This window comes from Penaeus vannamei, chromosome 32 (assembly GCF_042767895.1).
Source record: "Penaeus vannamei isolate JL-2024 chromosome 32, ASM4276789v1, whole genome shotgun sequence".
In the NCBI taxonomy this organism is placed as follows: domain Eukaryota; kingdom Metazoa; phylum Arthropoda; class Malacostraca; order Decapoda; family Penaeidae; genus Penaeus; species Penaeus vannamei.
The window spans coordinates 22837521-22854054 of record NC_091580.1 but is presented as its reverse complement, the minus strand read 5'-3'; the positions used below and the strand labels follow the sequence as shown (position 1 = coordinate 22854054).

The window sequence follows — 16534 nt, the reverse complement described above, 5'->3', positions numbered from 1 at the left end:
ATTTGGGGGGCGAGCGGCTAGCATCTTTCTGATTGATGCGAGTAAGGAGATGTGTGAAACCTCTGGCGATGATGGAGAGGATGAAGAGTCCTCCTTCAAGAAAGCTATCAGGGTAAGAAATGATTCATCTGTTATCATTGATGTGTTCAGTGTCTCTATATTTTGTTTTTTGAGAAATACAATGTGATTTATGAAATGTATGATTTCTTTCTTCATGTATTAGTAATTCAAGAGATAAGAAGTAGAATAGAAAATAATAATGGAAAAATTAAGTACAGGAACTCAGGAATTTCTAACTCTCAGAATGTCTAACTGTATTATTTCACTCAACATCAAGTGTGCTCATGCAACAATGATGAGAAAGATCATCTCAAGTGACCAAGACCTCAGTGCTGTGGTGCTCTACAACACGAAGGAATCAAAGAACAACATTGACGTCCCAAGTATTTACATTTTGCAAGAACTTGAGCGTCCAGGAGCAGAGAAAATCCTGCAGCTTGAAGAACTCATTGAAAGTAAGTTTATGCATTTTATCCTTGGTAGTGAGATGAGTGATTTTGAGAGAAAATCTTAAGTAATACGTACATGTTCTAAAACTTTGTAAAGTGTGTTTGAAAACTTCCATAAAGTGTCCTTGTAGATTCTGGTATTTCCTTGTATATCCATCAAAATTACTAGTATCATGTGGAGTCTTCTCAGAATTGTGCAGACTGCATTTACATATATAGTCTATGATAATTTTATTGTAAAACTGATAGGTAAAGAGGCATTAAACAAAAACAGTTTTGTTTTTCTTTAGTTTTTGCTAATATAGGACTGTCCTTCCATAATTACTTGTTTTATGGCCTTATAAAAAGACATCTACAAATATACTAAACACTCATGTTATATTAGTATGTGGTTGTATATATTAGAACATTGGTTCTCAAACTGCAAATAACTACCCACTAGCGGATAATACCATTTTTGTGGGTAATGAAGCAGTTTCTAAATGTGATAGTTCTTTAGAGGAAACTTACAAATAATAATGATAATGAACTGTCATCACTACTAACCAAGATCAAAGAAGAAAGTACATTTTGTGATCGTAATGAAGGGCATCTTATGGCTGAAGCAATTACCAGGTTTCTCCTAAACCTTAATAGGTGAGGCAAGAAAGTTTGGGTAAGAGGGCCATTTCCATATAATGAAGAGGTGATTTAGGACAGTGACACAGCAGCATGGATCAAATTTTCTTTCATCAGTAAAATTAATTCTTGTGTGTAAAAAGCATCCAAAATTAAGCATTTCAATAGGTTTCTTTACTTTTAAATTTACATAGGAGGAATAGGGTTGAAGTAAAGATGATCATATTACAAAACTACTAATACCAAAAACATTGAAAATCACTGCCTGTGGATAATAAATATTCAACTTATTACTTAATTACCTAGATTTTACGGTGCTTTAAAATTTCTAATTCAGGTAGAGCATGAGTAATTACTCATTTGTTGAGTATATAACAGAAAGACACTTCATAGAAAACTTACCAATGAAAAAAAGATTAGAAAAAAAAATTATATTCATACTTTTCACTATTTAATATTCACATCACATTTATGGAAACAAATTGAGTATATGCCCTCAATCCACATTTTCTAAATTTTACTCTCTACTTTTTAGTAATATAAGAAGCATCTACATTGTCATTTCATGCCTTTTTGATGACTTTGCAGTGAGTGATAGTAAGTTTGAAAGGGAGTACGGACACAGCAACGATACCAATATCCATGAAGCTCTTTGGGTGTGTCAGAGTATCTTCAACAAGTGGTATGTATTTGTCTTCATTTTTGTTTTCTGAGATTAGGGGTTTATGTCTGTTTGTTCGGTGTTCATGTGACTGTTTTCATTTTTGTTCTCTTGAGTATTTGATTTTTCATGTTTGTAGAGCAGGTGTTGATAGGATCTGATTTTGTTTTGTGAATTGCTTGTAGAGAAAAGATCACATGGATACAGTATTATTGTTTGAATATTGAATTTCCAGGGATAATTATCACAAGTTAGTTTATAAAGGCAGCCTTTTTGTTTCTGTGATTTTTATGTGTTATTAAACAAAGTTTCATACATTCCTTTACTACAGTTCTTTTGCCAAGCTCAGATTCTTACCTGCTTATTGATATTACACCTGGAACAGGTTTTTCAGTATGTAGAAATATGTTCTGATATGTTGTTGATAGGAATTCAGTTTGTAGAAATAATTTCCTAAATTAAGCGTCATATAGATAATATTTGGGAAATTCTTATATATATTTGTAAGTCTTATTCAATTTGATCAGACAAATAGTGGGTAATTACTGAAATTATATATATCTGGACAGAGCCATTGATTAGTAATCATTTAATCATATATTTTTTAGATTGATGAGATACTATTTTTCATATTTCTTAAATAGCTCTAAATTATGGCAGTAACTCAATGAATTGAAATATGATTATGTAAATGGTGAATTTTATAGTATTTCTAGTGTCATACATTCAATATTTAATTATTCAGATGACAGTACAAGGCATTTACGTTCATTTTCTATCACAAACATGCAATATCTCCTTGGCATTTCAGCAAAAGTAAACTCGCCGGGCAGAGTATCATGCTGTTCACCTGCCAAGACGACCCCCATAGCGGCAATAACCAGAAGCAGAAACAGGCTCGTCAGAAGGGCAAGGACCTGAAAGAAGCCGGCATTTCCTTGGAGCTCTTGCACATGGGAACGAGCTTTGATGTCAACAAGTTCTATAAGGTAAAATGAGAAAAGTTTATTGTGAATGAATGTTGAAAATGGTGCAAAAGAGGATTCATTGTTTCAGGAGGTGAGAAGTGTAATTTGTGTTTTGGCATGATTATCTGTATCAGGTTTATGTAATGGTGATAAGATTCTAATGTTATAATGTGTAAAAACAGTTTATAAGGTAAATCCATAATGTTGTTTAACCCAGGGTATGTAGACAGTAAGTAATAAAACAAGATATTTGTTTTGATGCAATATGTGTTATTGTATTATTAGAAAACTGGTGATGTAATCTCAAACATACATTACTGTGTTTAAGTGATCTAACCTAATACGAAGGACACAGATAGCATTTGTTTTAAGGAGTGAAGAAATGTATATCAAACTTAGCTCAAGGTCACACACATTTAGGAGTTTATTACTAGTCTAGATTAAATTTTGTTTGTATGCATCTAAAGATGTTCTCAGACCAATTGCCCAAGGTACATTTATTAAGTTTAGTTTGATTAGATTTCATCTGTAACATAAAAATTGATCTGTTAGTGTTAATCTCATGATTATAGTGCATTAATGTGAACATATCAGTGCTAATGTTTTAGGTGAAAAGTTACACTATCAAAGCATTTCATAAGTGCATTTTTCGGCAATTAGTCTCAGAATGCCTTTGGATGTGCATACCCTCTAATGAATGTTGAAAAGTTTAAATGTTTTGATAATGATATATAAAATTAGTTAAAAGTTAGAATAGAAGTTTTGATTAAAAGTGAAAAGATGTGAATGAATGTGTTTTTTCTTCCATGTTCTTTCTGATGCATGCATATTTTGTACATTGTAACATGGCAAATTATTTACTGGAGCTTTCATTTTTGGGCATTTATTGCATGCCTTGAGGATGCCCAAATTTCTTAACCCCATGCTGCTGGGAAACTGATGTTCACTTTGGTTTTCTTTCGTAAAATTTTTCTACTTATAGATGGCTCCACAAGTTCTCAGCCACCAAGGATTCATTTAGTAAAATCGTGACCTCATCTGATTTCACCTTTCCATGAGTTTTTGAATAAAAATGTTTTTTTACAAATGCTGTCAATATCGATGTTGTTATTCTTACTATACATTTTATAGTTATTATAATGCCATAACTTTATTAAGAGCAATATAAAGCAAAAGAGAAGTATTTCCAAAAATCTAGGAAAAGGGTAAGCAGGTAAGGTTGGTAGTACTAGTAATTTACTCCTTTGTGACTAAGTACTTGTGGAGCCATCAATGGGCATAGCATGTCCGTACATGCAGTCAGTAGCGGAAGCAGGTGAATTATGTAGTTCTTGGGATAAATAAACATGAAAACATTTCCTAAATATGTTTGTATGAATTGGTATGTCAAGCAGTATATGTGTATTTTCTATATCAAATTCAGTACATACAATTACAGTAGTATTCATTTTTATTTCATGTTGTTACATTTAAAATAGTAAAAGAAGAAACCTATACATATTTAGTTAGATACACATGATTATGTCTTATGTTAACCCTGCCATGCACCCCAAAATATGTTCCAATTATAATTTTATCTCCAATGAAATATTATCATTGCTAGTTATTTTCTTTTTTTCAGTTGGGAAAATAGTGTTGATTAGTACAAGTTCAAGAGAATTGTAATAGTGGCCTGCGCTTGTCAGAAGACCTCACAGGTCATTAAAAGTATATTACTAATATTCATAAACATAGAGTTACTAGTTGCTTGGTTGCAGAAATTTGAATTCAGCACTGTAATCACGTCCTTGATGATTGCCATCCCTGCTAGGTGAATATATTAAAGCATTCTTTTACATGAGATTTCTTAGAACTCATCCCTTAATGTTCAAAGGAGGACAGCAGTATCTAATGGTGAAGCACAGATAAAAAATGAACATGATAGAAAATTGATAATTCATCTTTCATTTTTCTCTAAACCTGTATAGCAGTAATGCTCACTTCTGAAAAATTTCCACCAGGATCTTATCATCCCAGACGACGGTGAAGATGAACAGTCGCAAGAAAAAGAAACCCTCGCAGATCCTGCTAGTCGCTTCGAGGAGCTGATGGACAGAGTGAAGCGGCTGGAACACAAGCAACGCACCACGGGAAGAGTCACCTTCACCTTGGCACCTGGAGTTGAAATGGCTCTTGGAGTGTACACCACTGTCAGGTCAGAGACTTATTGGATTTCGAAACTTTAAAAAGAAAAAGAGCTATATGGAATTAGAAAGCAAGAAAAAGGGTGGTTTCTGCCTTGATGAATTCAGTCTGGTTTATAGATTGCATATTGTTAGGGTCTGCGGACATTTTTTTTAGTATAGTGTGAGCCCCTTAGAGATAAGTTATGAAAGATATTGTATGTTTTAAGAAACTGTAATCAAAGTTTTCATGCAAAGACTGAATGAGTGAGAGTATATTTTATTATGACGTGAAAATTAAGGGGACATTATTGTCATATGCTTACTTCCATTTCCATTCTACAGGAAAATGAACAAACCATATAAAGTGAAGTTATGGAAAAACACCAATGAAGAAGTAAGATATATGAAGAAAGAATACTTAGAGGTGAGTAATAAAAAATAAGGTACAGTAGAGCTGAAAAAACTCATTTTGACACTGATGAGGTGTGAATAAAGAGGAAATACTTCATTTTTACATTACATGTTCATCAGAATTTCATATTCAAGCAAGATTACAAAGCTTGTGTATATTTGTTTGAGGCTGAAGAGACAACTACTGTCGGTGACATTGATGATTTTCAGCTTCATTTTTGTTAACTTGAAGAATTTGGAACTGTTGGACATGTTCATTTTCTCCTTAAAGTAATTATATCCCCCCCCCCCCAATCCCTTGCCCATTGTTGTCATTGGTGGCTTAGGAGATGAGGACTCAGGCCAATGGTAGGGGATCACCGCTGACTTCGACCTCAGGTCTTGGCTCAAATAATTTTGCAGTCTTTTCTCCTTCTCCTTTTCTTTTCCTTACCTTCCCCAATTTCTTCCCCTGTCAAATTCCTAAGGTGTGAGAGACATTTCGAAAGGATGAACAGCTGACTTTGTGCCAGTCATGAACGGCCACAGGGAGCCATGGGTATGGTACTCCCTTGTTAATGTCTAGCCCTTACTCCTCATGGGTACATTGAGGAGTGGACCGTTTATCTTCCATTCTCACAGACCTTATCTCTGTCATCTCATATTTTCCTACAAACCATCCATGATCTGTCTTCAAGAAACTTCCCAACACATCCTCCAGTACTGATTCCAAGTTATCATTTTGTATCATCACCTCACTCTCTCTCTGTCTCCTTAAGACTCATTCATCAAAATCACCATTCATTAGATCTTCCTATCAAACCACTGTCCCTTGCACCATTATCTGCATCTTTCTTTGCCATTGGGTTACAGTTGTTTCAGTTTACTTTCCCTTCTCTTTCTGTTGACTTTAACACTTTTGAAACTTTACTCTCTCAACGTCTACCACTCTTCCTCATAATAGGTTATTTCAACAGCCACTACACTCTTCGGGGTGATTCCACCACAACCCCCCATGGTGGATCCTTAGAACACTTCCTTTCCATAATTGACCTCATTATCCTAAGTTAATTCAGATTGCTTCACGCACTTTAACATGCACACGCAATTGTCTTCATGCCTTGACTCTCTCTATGCTCACCTTCTCTCTATTTAGACTTCAATTGGTCAATTTTAGATCACTTTCCCTTTAGGGACCACTTTCCAATCCTCCTTTCACCTACTTCATATATCCCACTTCTTAATCCCCCATGACGGTGCTTCGATAGAGTTGACTGGCAAACTTTTATTTCATTCTCTATTATTCCTCTTCCTCCATCCCCCTTTTCATCCATTTCAGATATTTTTTAGTAGCAGTCTTATGAACTGCCTATGCAGCCATTTCCCAAACCTCCTGACCTTATATGTCAAAGTGTGTTCCATGGTGAAACTCGGATTATACTACAGCACTTCATTTAAAATATACAGAATGGAACAAATCTCACACTTTCTGCTTTGAAAACCTGTTCTCCTTTCTCAGACGCATACATATCCCTCACTTGATCTAATGCCCTCTTGCTTATTCCAGTCTTAACCCACTCACTCATCCCCTCCACCTCTACCCATTTTTATACCTTTTCCAATACCATCCTACTACTCTGTGACTATTGACGTATAACACCTAACCATAAATTCACCCCCTATCTCTACCCTTTCTGATACTATACCTTCCTACAGTGCTATATGGCATTCGATGTCTAACACATTAATATTGCCTTTAAAAAGTAACAGTAATAATTTGAAGATAACAATTTACACTTTTTATCTTTTTCATGTACTTAAACTCTCTGAAGGCCTAGATAGCCATCCTCCTCTATAAAGCCACCATAGCACTGGAAGCTGTGGTGATGTTCATGGATTCTGGCATTAAAGCCATAACCTACTTCATCATAAAAAGTTTTGTCACAGCCAGCTGCATAGTCTGCCTAATATGCATAGCATTGAAATGTGTCACTTATGTGGTTTTCTGTAGGTCTATGACTTTGTCTACTGTACAAATGTGGAGAATGTCATCAGTGAGGTTAATATTTGGATAATTCCACCAACACTTCAACTAAACCCCTTAGATCTTAGTGATATGACCATGTGTCATTAAAAAAAAATTTGGCTTGAGGGTTGACTAATGTTAACATGCCTTCATGAAAAATTTTGGCTGAGGTTCAAGGTGATGGGAACACAGTCATGAGAATTTCAGCTGAAGGTGAGGGAAATGGCTCACCACGAGTGGACAAAGCTCTTAGAGGGCTTGGAGGGTGAAGGAAGTGTTTCTTGTATTATTCCAATGGGTATGCAAATGCGGAATAAACCTTTGTGAGCCATGACTGCAAGAGCACTGGCTCCAGGAAGGATCGTATTCTTGCATGCCCTGACCGATGGCATAGGGTGCATTACAAAATAAATTTCTTGTTACTTGTTATTATTGCACAGAGTAATGGACTGCCTAGAGATATGATATGGGGTCTGAAAACAGTCTTTTACCATCTTGATACAGCATATCAAACCTCAGAAAATGGCAAAAAATGCTTATATAGAAAAAGAGATGATAATATTGCAAAGGGGAGCAAAGAGTCTTGACATAACACAAACTTTTCTTTTGTATGGACTGTGCCTACAAGCCACACACCTGCAAGTGGCCACTCAAATAAACCTAATGCCTGTGTTTGGGCCATGCATGGGTTGATGATGTCATTGCTTTTCTAGGAGAATAGATTCGATACAGAAATCTGTGCTAAGAATGTACACTTTTGCATAATGCCTTCTTGAGTTGATTTAGGTTGTTGCAGTAATTTGTATTAGCTAAGACGTTGAAATTCTTTTGTAATTTTCTTACTAACATAAGTATTGCCTGTTCTGAATAGTTCAATGGTTATTGTGATGCAGTGAATTACTAGATAAAATGAAAGTGATACCACAATTATTCAAACGTTTATCACATAGGATAAGCTAAAGAAACACAGATAACAAGTTAGCTGTAATATTTTGATTTTGATATTTTCAGGAGACTGGTGAGCTGTTGATGCCATCAGATTATGTGAAATACCAAGAGTATGGAGGGAAGAAAATCAAATTTTCTTTGGTAAGTTACCTAGATGATCTGTATTTTGTTTGTTGTTATTGTTTTTTATACATACTGATAGAAAGAGGTTGATAGGATGATAGCATTATTTTACTGGTAAAGAGGCAGACAGACAGATGGATAGACAGTTAGATAGACAGAAAATAGTCAAGGGACATTATCCTCCATTTCAGATTGTAATAGACAATAGGAGGACATATCTGCTGTGTTTATAATTGATATATTTTTTGATTACACATAAGTGGGTTAATATCTTATGTTTATGTATAACCTTAGTATCCCTAAACCTTGTAAATATTTTCTAAGGATAGATAAAAAAAAAATTCTTTCTTTCTCTCTTCCAAATATAAACTGTAATTATGGTTAGAAGATATGCCAGGGAAAAAAGTTTTGTTAGGAGTGAGTAAAAGATAGGAATGAATATGCATGGGAGAAAAGAGAAGGTGTGAAAAGATTGCATCAAAGGAAGATGATTTGTAATAGGCAGATGATGAGTTTCAACCAGAAGATTGATAATATATTCGTCAAAGAAATAGTTGCCATCTTTTGTTGTTTTCCCAAGGAGAGAATGAACTGGTGATGAGTAGATTGTGTTGAGAAGATGAAAAACATAAAAGGTGTGAAAGTTGTTCTTGGGGATGAGTGTTTGGTACAAAGCAAGTTACTAATATTTGAATTAGCATGGATAAAGAAAAGAATTACCATGCAAAACATTCAGGTGAAAAAGAGGAAGCTTGTAAATTGAGGAATGAGGAAAGAAGAAAAAAAATTGTAAGAGAAGTTAATTTTTTAGTTGTAGGTTCATCCAGACTGGGAAATGCAGCATAGGAGTGGAGGATATGGATGTTAACATTATGCAGATAGCAAGAAAATTTTGTTATACATCAGCACTGATATTCATTGAGAAACAAATAAGTTATGCAAGTTGTAGAGCAGAAATGAATTAAGGGTTGTCTGAAAGTTATAAAAAAAAAAGAAAAAAAGAGAGATGGAATAGAGAAGCAAAAAGGGTAGGTAAGCATTTGTGGCCACAGAAAAGAAAGAGAAGGAAAAGGAACTGATAGAAAACCTGAGTTTCATAAATATTAGGAAGTTAGCATTTGGTGCTGTAAAGCAAAAGCAAAAAATCATATATTTGGTAGCACAGTGAGACTGAGGGTATAGAAGGAGCATGTGGGGTTATTAAACACAGGGAATTATTGGGACAGCATGCAAAGAACTGAAAAGGTTGAAGGCCTATTGGAATGCATGAGAGAGAAATAGATAAGGTCAGTTCTATGTCGTTTAAAAAGGAAAAGTGTCATGTATGTCAAGGTTAATGATTGAAATGCAGAAAAAGTACAAAAATGTAACTGTGAAAGAGTTTTGGGAGCAGGAGAATTGCCATTCTCATGGACAAGCAGTTCACTCATTCTGTTACATAATTGAAAAGGTAGTTGACAAGAATCCAGTAAATGCATGTACAAAGGTGAAAGGGTTTTTAGGAAAAAGGCAGAGAGATGTAGATATTGCAGACATGTATTTTTAGGAGAGGCAGACATATGATCAATACATTCTTTGATCTGAAATAGGTGTTAATAGAGATGACAGGGAGATATTTGTTGTATTTGATTGTATTCTAAAGTCTGTAATCAGATGATCTCTAAGAAAGTATGGTGAATGTTGGAGTGATATACATGGAAGGGGAGATGATGCTATTGATAGGCGGTAAAATGTCAAATAATTTCAAAATAAGGGTATCATGGTTTTGTGCTCAGTCCCATGCTGTTTGTTGTGATGCTGGATGAGTTTACAGGTAAAATGTTATTTTAATTTCTGTTATTAGTATTATTATTGTTATTTAAATAATGATGAGAATATCATTGATGATGACAGTGAGAGAAATAATTCTTAAAAAGTTCAAGGCATGGGTTAAATACATGAGGCCAGTTAGACCTAGCAATTGAATTTGTGATGATACATACAAGTGATTATGGACACATCTATATGGAAAATATATAGCAAAACCTTATAGAGCAGTGCATGTGTCCAGCATCAGTGGTATAATGTATGATTTTTCAAAAGGTTGAAGTATTAATTCAAATCAAGGAAATAAGTTTTCTTTTTATACAGGTATTAATTTGTTAATGAGGATAATGTCTTTGAATTCAATTTCATGATTTCAGGATGAATTGCGTAGTATGAACCAGGTGTATGAACAAGGAATTGAACTTCTTGGATTCAAGTCAATTGAAAGTATTAAACCTTATTATCACATCAAGCCAGCAAATTTTTTGTATCCAGATGAGAAATCTGTTCAAGGTGAGTTTTTAATTTTATTTAAATTTTTTCCAATTATTTATTTATTCATTTAGTTAGTGAGTGAATGAGTGAGTGAGTTAGTTAGTTAGTTAGTTATACATCTATCTGATGCACAGATTGAACATTATCTTGGCTTTGTTTACAAAAGAATTTCCGGCTACAGGAGTTCAAGGTTTTCGAAGTTTCTTATCTTTATTGAGCTTTTTGAGTGTATTGCTATAGCAGTTTCTTTTCCTCTGTTCAGTATACTATATTTCAACACATTATTTTTTTTTATATATATACTATGTATCATTATCATCATCATAATGATATTATGCCCATCATGTACAGGAAGCAACAAGGTGTTTGCTGCTTTGCTGGACCGCTGTTTGGCTCGTAAAGTGGCCCCCATAGTGCGCATGGTGGCTCGCAGGGGATCCTCGGTCTCGTGGGCAGCCCTCATCCCGCAGAAGGAAGAGCTGGATGAGAAGAACTGCCAGATCAGTCCTCCTGGATTTTATGCCTGCCACCTCCCCTTTGCTGGTGTGTTTTTTTTCTTTAGTGTTATTGTTAACGGGTCGTGCAGAAAGAATAATAATATATTTTAGAATTAACAGTTATTGTGAAATCAAATGGGAAATGATGTTCAAGAACTGAAAAGTATTGATAGGCTAGGATGTACTTAGGAATGTAGGTTAAGTCTCTATATGACTTAACTGTTATGATACGTGTATAACAATCTGAATGGTAGAAAAAAACAGTGCACATTAAAACTTCTTCATTGTGTTTTCCACTTTTTTCTACCTTATAGCTTTCATTTTTTTTTCATTCTTTCTTTGTTCTTTGTTCTTCTTTCTTTCCTTTGTTCTTCTTTCTTTCCTTTCTTCTTAATGAACTGTATCAGAAACATTGCAGAGCATTTAGTTATCATAAATTATCTCCTGTCTGTCTTCAAAGGCAGAGTAATATTTAGATATATTGCCTTAGTTGAACGTATACATGAAAGTATTAATGAAAAAATAAAATACATTTGATCTATGTTGCAACACGGGAGAATATGCTGCTAGAACTACACTTATACTCCTATTGATAGAAAGCAGTAATTACTGTATGTTGATTTATATTACAGTTTTGGAAATAATTGTATCTTTTTCATTATGAAAATTTAAAGTTGGGAAATGTGGAGGGGGAGATAAGGAGTTTATAATCATCAGGCAAAATGTCAGCCATAACATGTATTTTTGTGGCTTATTTTCATAGCTGTTGCACTTATTCATTCACATTAGATAGGACTGATAATTTTACAGTTTGAGGTACCATGCATAGTCTCTTAAGATATTCATTTGTTATTGTTATTTGCACAATTTATTTTTGTGTATTACTGTTTACAAAGGGTGAATTAACAGATCTTTGGATAGATCCTTTTATCATTTTTTTCCTTTTTATTTAGTTATTTACTGTTGCTATTATCTATTAATTATTATTGCTATTATCTATTAATTATTATTATTATTTTTTTACTCCCTGTCATTCAATAGATGATTTCCGCAACATCGAAATTGAAGATGTCACACGAGCTTCAGTAGACCAGGTTGATGCAGCCAAGGATGTGGTGAAGAAACTCCACTTCAAGTACTCTCCAGAGAACTTTGACAATCCTGACATACAGACACACTGGCGGAACATCGAAGCTCTGGCATTGAACAGATCCAATCTGGAAGAGTTGGTGGATTATACTGGTTAGTAGATGAGGAAGAAGGGTCGGATGAGTGTTTGGTAGTTGAAGAAAGCCACATTTTTCTTCTTTTTATATCCCTCTTCTTCTTCTTCTTCCTCCTTCCTCCTCCTTCTCCTCCTCCCTCCTCCTCCTCTTCCCTCCTCCTCCTCTTCCTCCTCCTCCTCCTCCTCCCTCCTCCCTCCTCCCTCCTCCCTCCTCCTCCTCCTCCTCCTCCTCCTCCTCCTCCTCCTCCCCTCCTCCTCCTCCCCTCCTCCTCCTCCTCCTCCTCCTCCTCCTCCTCCTCCTCCTCCTCCTCCTCCTCCTCTATTCATCATAATAGTTTACTTGCTAGTTGTATTCATAAAAAATTATAGGGAAATCATGTTAACTTTTAAATAATCATTTTGTGTTTATTCATCTCGAATCCTAAAACTGATATATTGTGAATACATCACCACAATTATTAATTATTTATTAATTTTTTTCTTTTATTTTCTTTTGTATTCTTATAGTATAGAAATAATGCCTTAGAAATATCTAATGATGATTTTTTTAACATATTAGGCTCCATGTACATCATTTTGTTTTGAACCTTCTAGTGCCAGATGGTGAGCGAATACGGAAGAAGGCAGGCAGCCTGATCGAGAGCTTTAGGGAGATGGTCTATCCTCCATCTTATGATCCGAATGCAGCCCCCAAGAAGCGTCCGGCAGCCAGTGGTACATCATCGGCACCCAAGAGAGCAAAGCCAGATCCAGCGAGTCTGGATGTCGAGCAGATGGCCAAGGCTGGAAAGGTAAGGCTAATGTAGTGATTACTATTATTTTTTTATTTTTTTATTTCTATTTTTTCTCATGTGTCTGCTTACTCTTTTCTTTTCTTTTTTCTTGCTCGCTTGCCTGCTTGTTTTTTTCTAAATATTTCTTTTTCTTTTTTTCCTTTCTCTAATTTTCATTTAATGCATTACCTGCATTTATTATTTTGGGTAATAGATAATGTAGTTTAAAGTCATTTGCTCTATTACTCTTATCTTCTTCTGGCAGAATTTTCAGTAGGATTTAGATGACTGAGCTTTTATCATTTCGACTTTAGGCTCGTATTTTGGTCATTGATGGGTTTGTTTACTTTTGTGCTTTTGTTGCAGACAGTTTTGGATTGTGAATATAGTTAATTTGATTTTGATTACTATCATTTTAGTTTGGTTTCAGTCTATGTCAGTGTGTTTTTGTATCATAGAGTTGATAATCCTGGTCTGATTAAACTTTTTCTTTCTTTGTAACTTGACTATTGATGAATATATTTCTTCTTAAGATCAAAACAATAGAAGTTACTTGTATACAGTTGAGTCACATAGTCTTAGTATGTTAAGGATGATGTAGTGTAGTGTAATTTTTGTACTAGAATTTTTTTTTTTTTTTGTGATTCTCAGTAAAACAAAAAAAAACTTTTTTTTTCATCTTTCATGAGGTTTACTAAATATCTGTGTAAATTTCAAACTTGAGTAATCTGAATATTAAATGTTTAAAGTGGTTTATCTAGCTATACCAGGGAAGCAAGATTGTACAAACTTAGCTACAGATTTGTACTAGCAATTACTAGTGTAGTAAAGTTATTAACTAGCTTGTACTAATTAGCTAACTTTACAAATGTAGTAAATTTATTACCCACCATACACCAATTTAGCCGACTCATTAGGTAAAATTCATCTACTAATGTAGCAAAATTTGCATAACGAGCTTATATTGATTTAGTCATCTTATGCAAATATAGTAAACTACACAGACTTTTCTAGCGTCGCAAAGATAAACCAATCCTAACATAGTTAACATAACCTAGCTCATTAATAGTGCACATTGTTTATTAGCTAATCCCACAAATATTGGTAACTTACTTGCCCTCACCCACAGGCGGACAAGCTAACTGTCGACGTCTTGAAAAGCTGGCTGCAGGACCGAGGTATAAAGGTCACAGGCAAGAAAAAGGCCCAGCTTGTGCAAGATGTGGTGGATGAAGTCGGCTCATAAATGAATACCGAAAGTATAGATTGTTGATCATTCCCAGTGGCGGTGTAAATGCAGTAGGCTGACTTGGTGTAGCTCAGTACAAAGTGTGTTCAATATGCCTCGCACACTCATTTTTGCATTTTTGTTTTGTTTTTTTGTTTTTTTTGTTTCAAGTGCCAGTTTGTGATGCTAATGTTTCATTGATATAGTTTTGGAATTTTTGTTTTTGAATTAAGCTTGTAGTTATGTTTTTTTTTTTTTTTTTCTGAAAAGTATGCTGTAAGAAACTTTTAAAAGATTTTTCTTATTGTTCAATAGATGTGAATGATATGGATTTGATAGTGTCACTGAGTGCTGCACATTAATTGTATTTGGTGATATTGAGAGGTACTTATTATGTGATTAAGAAAGAATAAAATCACTAAATAGAAAATAATGAAAGTAGTTTACAGGGAACATTATTATCAATAACAAGACTTTGGTTTTACTATGTACTGAGTATATTGGCCTATCACCCTTTGAATTATTATTAATACAAGTTGTATTTGTCTGAAAGCACAAGTGTGTGCAAATGTGATTATTTTCATAGATTATAAGGTTGATAAAGATTCTTAAGATGTTTGTGATATTTATATGTGATCTTGTATGAAAGTTTCAGTGTTTATAAAACAAAATTTTCCCATGATTAAATCAAATATTTTTTCATGAACACATGTTGATATGTGAAAGATGCCATGGAACACTCATGTTTAGGAGGCCAGCTGAAGAATACATTGTTTGTTTTGTTCTTCTCGCTTAAAAATATATATTGTACATTTTCTATTGCATTGTAATACATTCAGCTAAAATCCATTATTTTATTTTCCTTATACAATCTGCTGAGAACACATTTGAAAATGTCCCAAGAGAGAAGTAAAGGAGTTAACCTGTCATCAGATGTTTTAATGTATGGAAAAAAAAATTTTATCCTGAATTTGAATAAGGTTAATATGTTTTGTTTTCCCTTCCTGTCAATTTTAACATTAGGTGAATAAATTTGATTTAAGGATAATACAGTAATTTTGGAACCAACAGGATTATGTTATCCATATATTCAGGCCGGAAGTAGTCAATTATAGTAACCATCAGTGGAATTATATATATGGATTATATATACTCTTCTGAAGTGCCAGTTTGACTTGCATTTTCTTGTATTAATAACTTGATAGAATTTTATAACACAAAGTAATCACTTTTATATATATAAACTATAAGGGACACTAAAGACATAAAAGGTCATGATAATTTCCATGAAAAGTATAAAAAAAACGTATCTTTGTCTGATACCATTAACTGTTTCATTTATTCATTCTCCATTGCACACTGTAAGAAAGAGAAACTAGAAAAGCAGACAGAATTTAAGTGATTAATCTACAATGAAAGCTCTCTCTTGAATGTTCCCTGAGAAAGTGCATAATGGCGGTAATGCAGATGTATTTGCAAAATAAACATTACACCAATGTACTTGCTATAACTTTTTATTGCAAGACAAGTGAAGGTTTTAATGAAAGTCTTTTTTGTGAATGTTAACATCGGTAGTGAGACACTGTAATAAAGCCAGCCATGTAGATAACAATCCATAATGAATAAATATTAAAATGTGTTTCCTTAAGTGTTCGTTCGAGGAAATCAGATGTGAAGGCTGAATATATACAAATAGAAATACCTTAATGTTGTTTGTAACTTTTTAAAAGGACTGAAATGGGGAGGTAAAGAAAAGTACTTAAAGAAAGGAGAGTGAGAATGTCCGTAGGTAGAACCAGGTATGTTGAAGGTTGTTATTTACCCAGTTATTGATATAGTCCTGTTGCAGTTGGATCATGAAGCTTCTCAAAACCTGGAATAACTTAAAGTAATGTACTGACTGAATTGAATGGTGTCAAATATCAGAATGGCAGGCAGTATTATGTAAATAGAGGAATGAGGTTAAGACTTCAACAGAACAAAGAGATTGTAAAAAGTTTCTGAGGCAGCTGAAGAGTTCAGGTAGAGAGCTAAATTCTTGAGCCCAAACTTGGTTTAACTTCGTAGGTAAGTATAAAGGGATATAATTGTGTACACACACA

At 34.2% G+C, this 16534-nt stretch overlaps 1 protein-coding gene across 3 annotated transcripts in view; it reads left to right on the top strand.

Annotated features, from left to right (window-relative positions):
- Positions 1–15277, top strand: part of Irbp (Inverted repeat-binding protein) — a 17423-nt gene extending 2146 nt beyond the window's left edge. For all 3 annotated transcript variants that reach the window (XM_027359179.2, XM_027359180.2, XM_027359181.2), the window contains exons 2-13: positions 1–112; positions 338–515; positions 1716–1809; positions 2600–2777; positions 4757–4950; positions 5264–5345; positions 8349–8426; positions 10592–10727; positions 11061–11252; positions 12248–12448; positions 13026–13222; positions 14334–15277. The exon at positions 1–112 is cut by the window's left edge. In XM_027359179.2, the coding sequence (XP_027214980.2) occupies positions 1–112; positions 338–515; positions 1716–1809; positions 2600–2777; positions 4757–4950; positions 5264–5345; positions 8349–8426; positions 10592–10727; positions 11061–11252; positions 12248–12448; positions 13026–13222; positions 14334–14450 (1759 nt within the window). In that variant the 3' untranslated portion in view covers positions 14451–15277. The remainder of the gene's footprint in view (positions 113–337; positions 516–1715; positions 1810–2599; positions 2778–4756; positions 4951–5263; positions 5346–8348; positions 8427–10591; positions 10728–11060; positions 11253–12247; positions 12449–13025; positions 13223–14333) is intronic.
- Positions 15278–16534: the final 1257 nt, after the last annotated feature.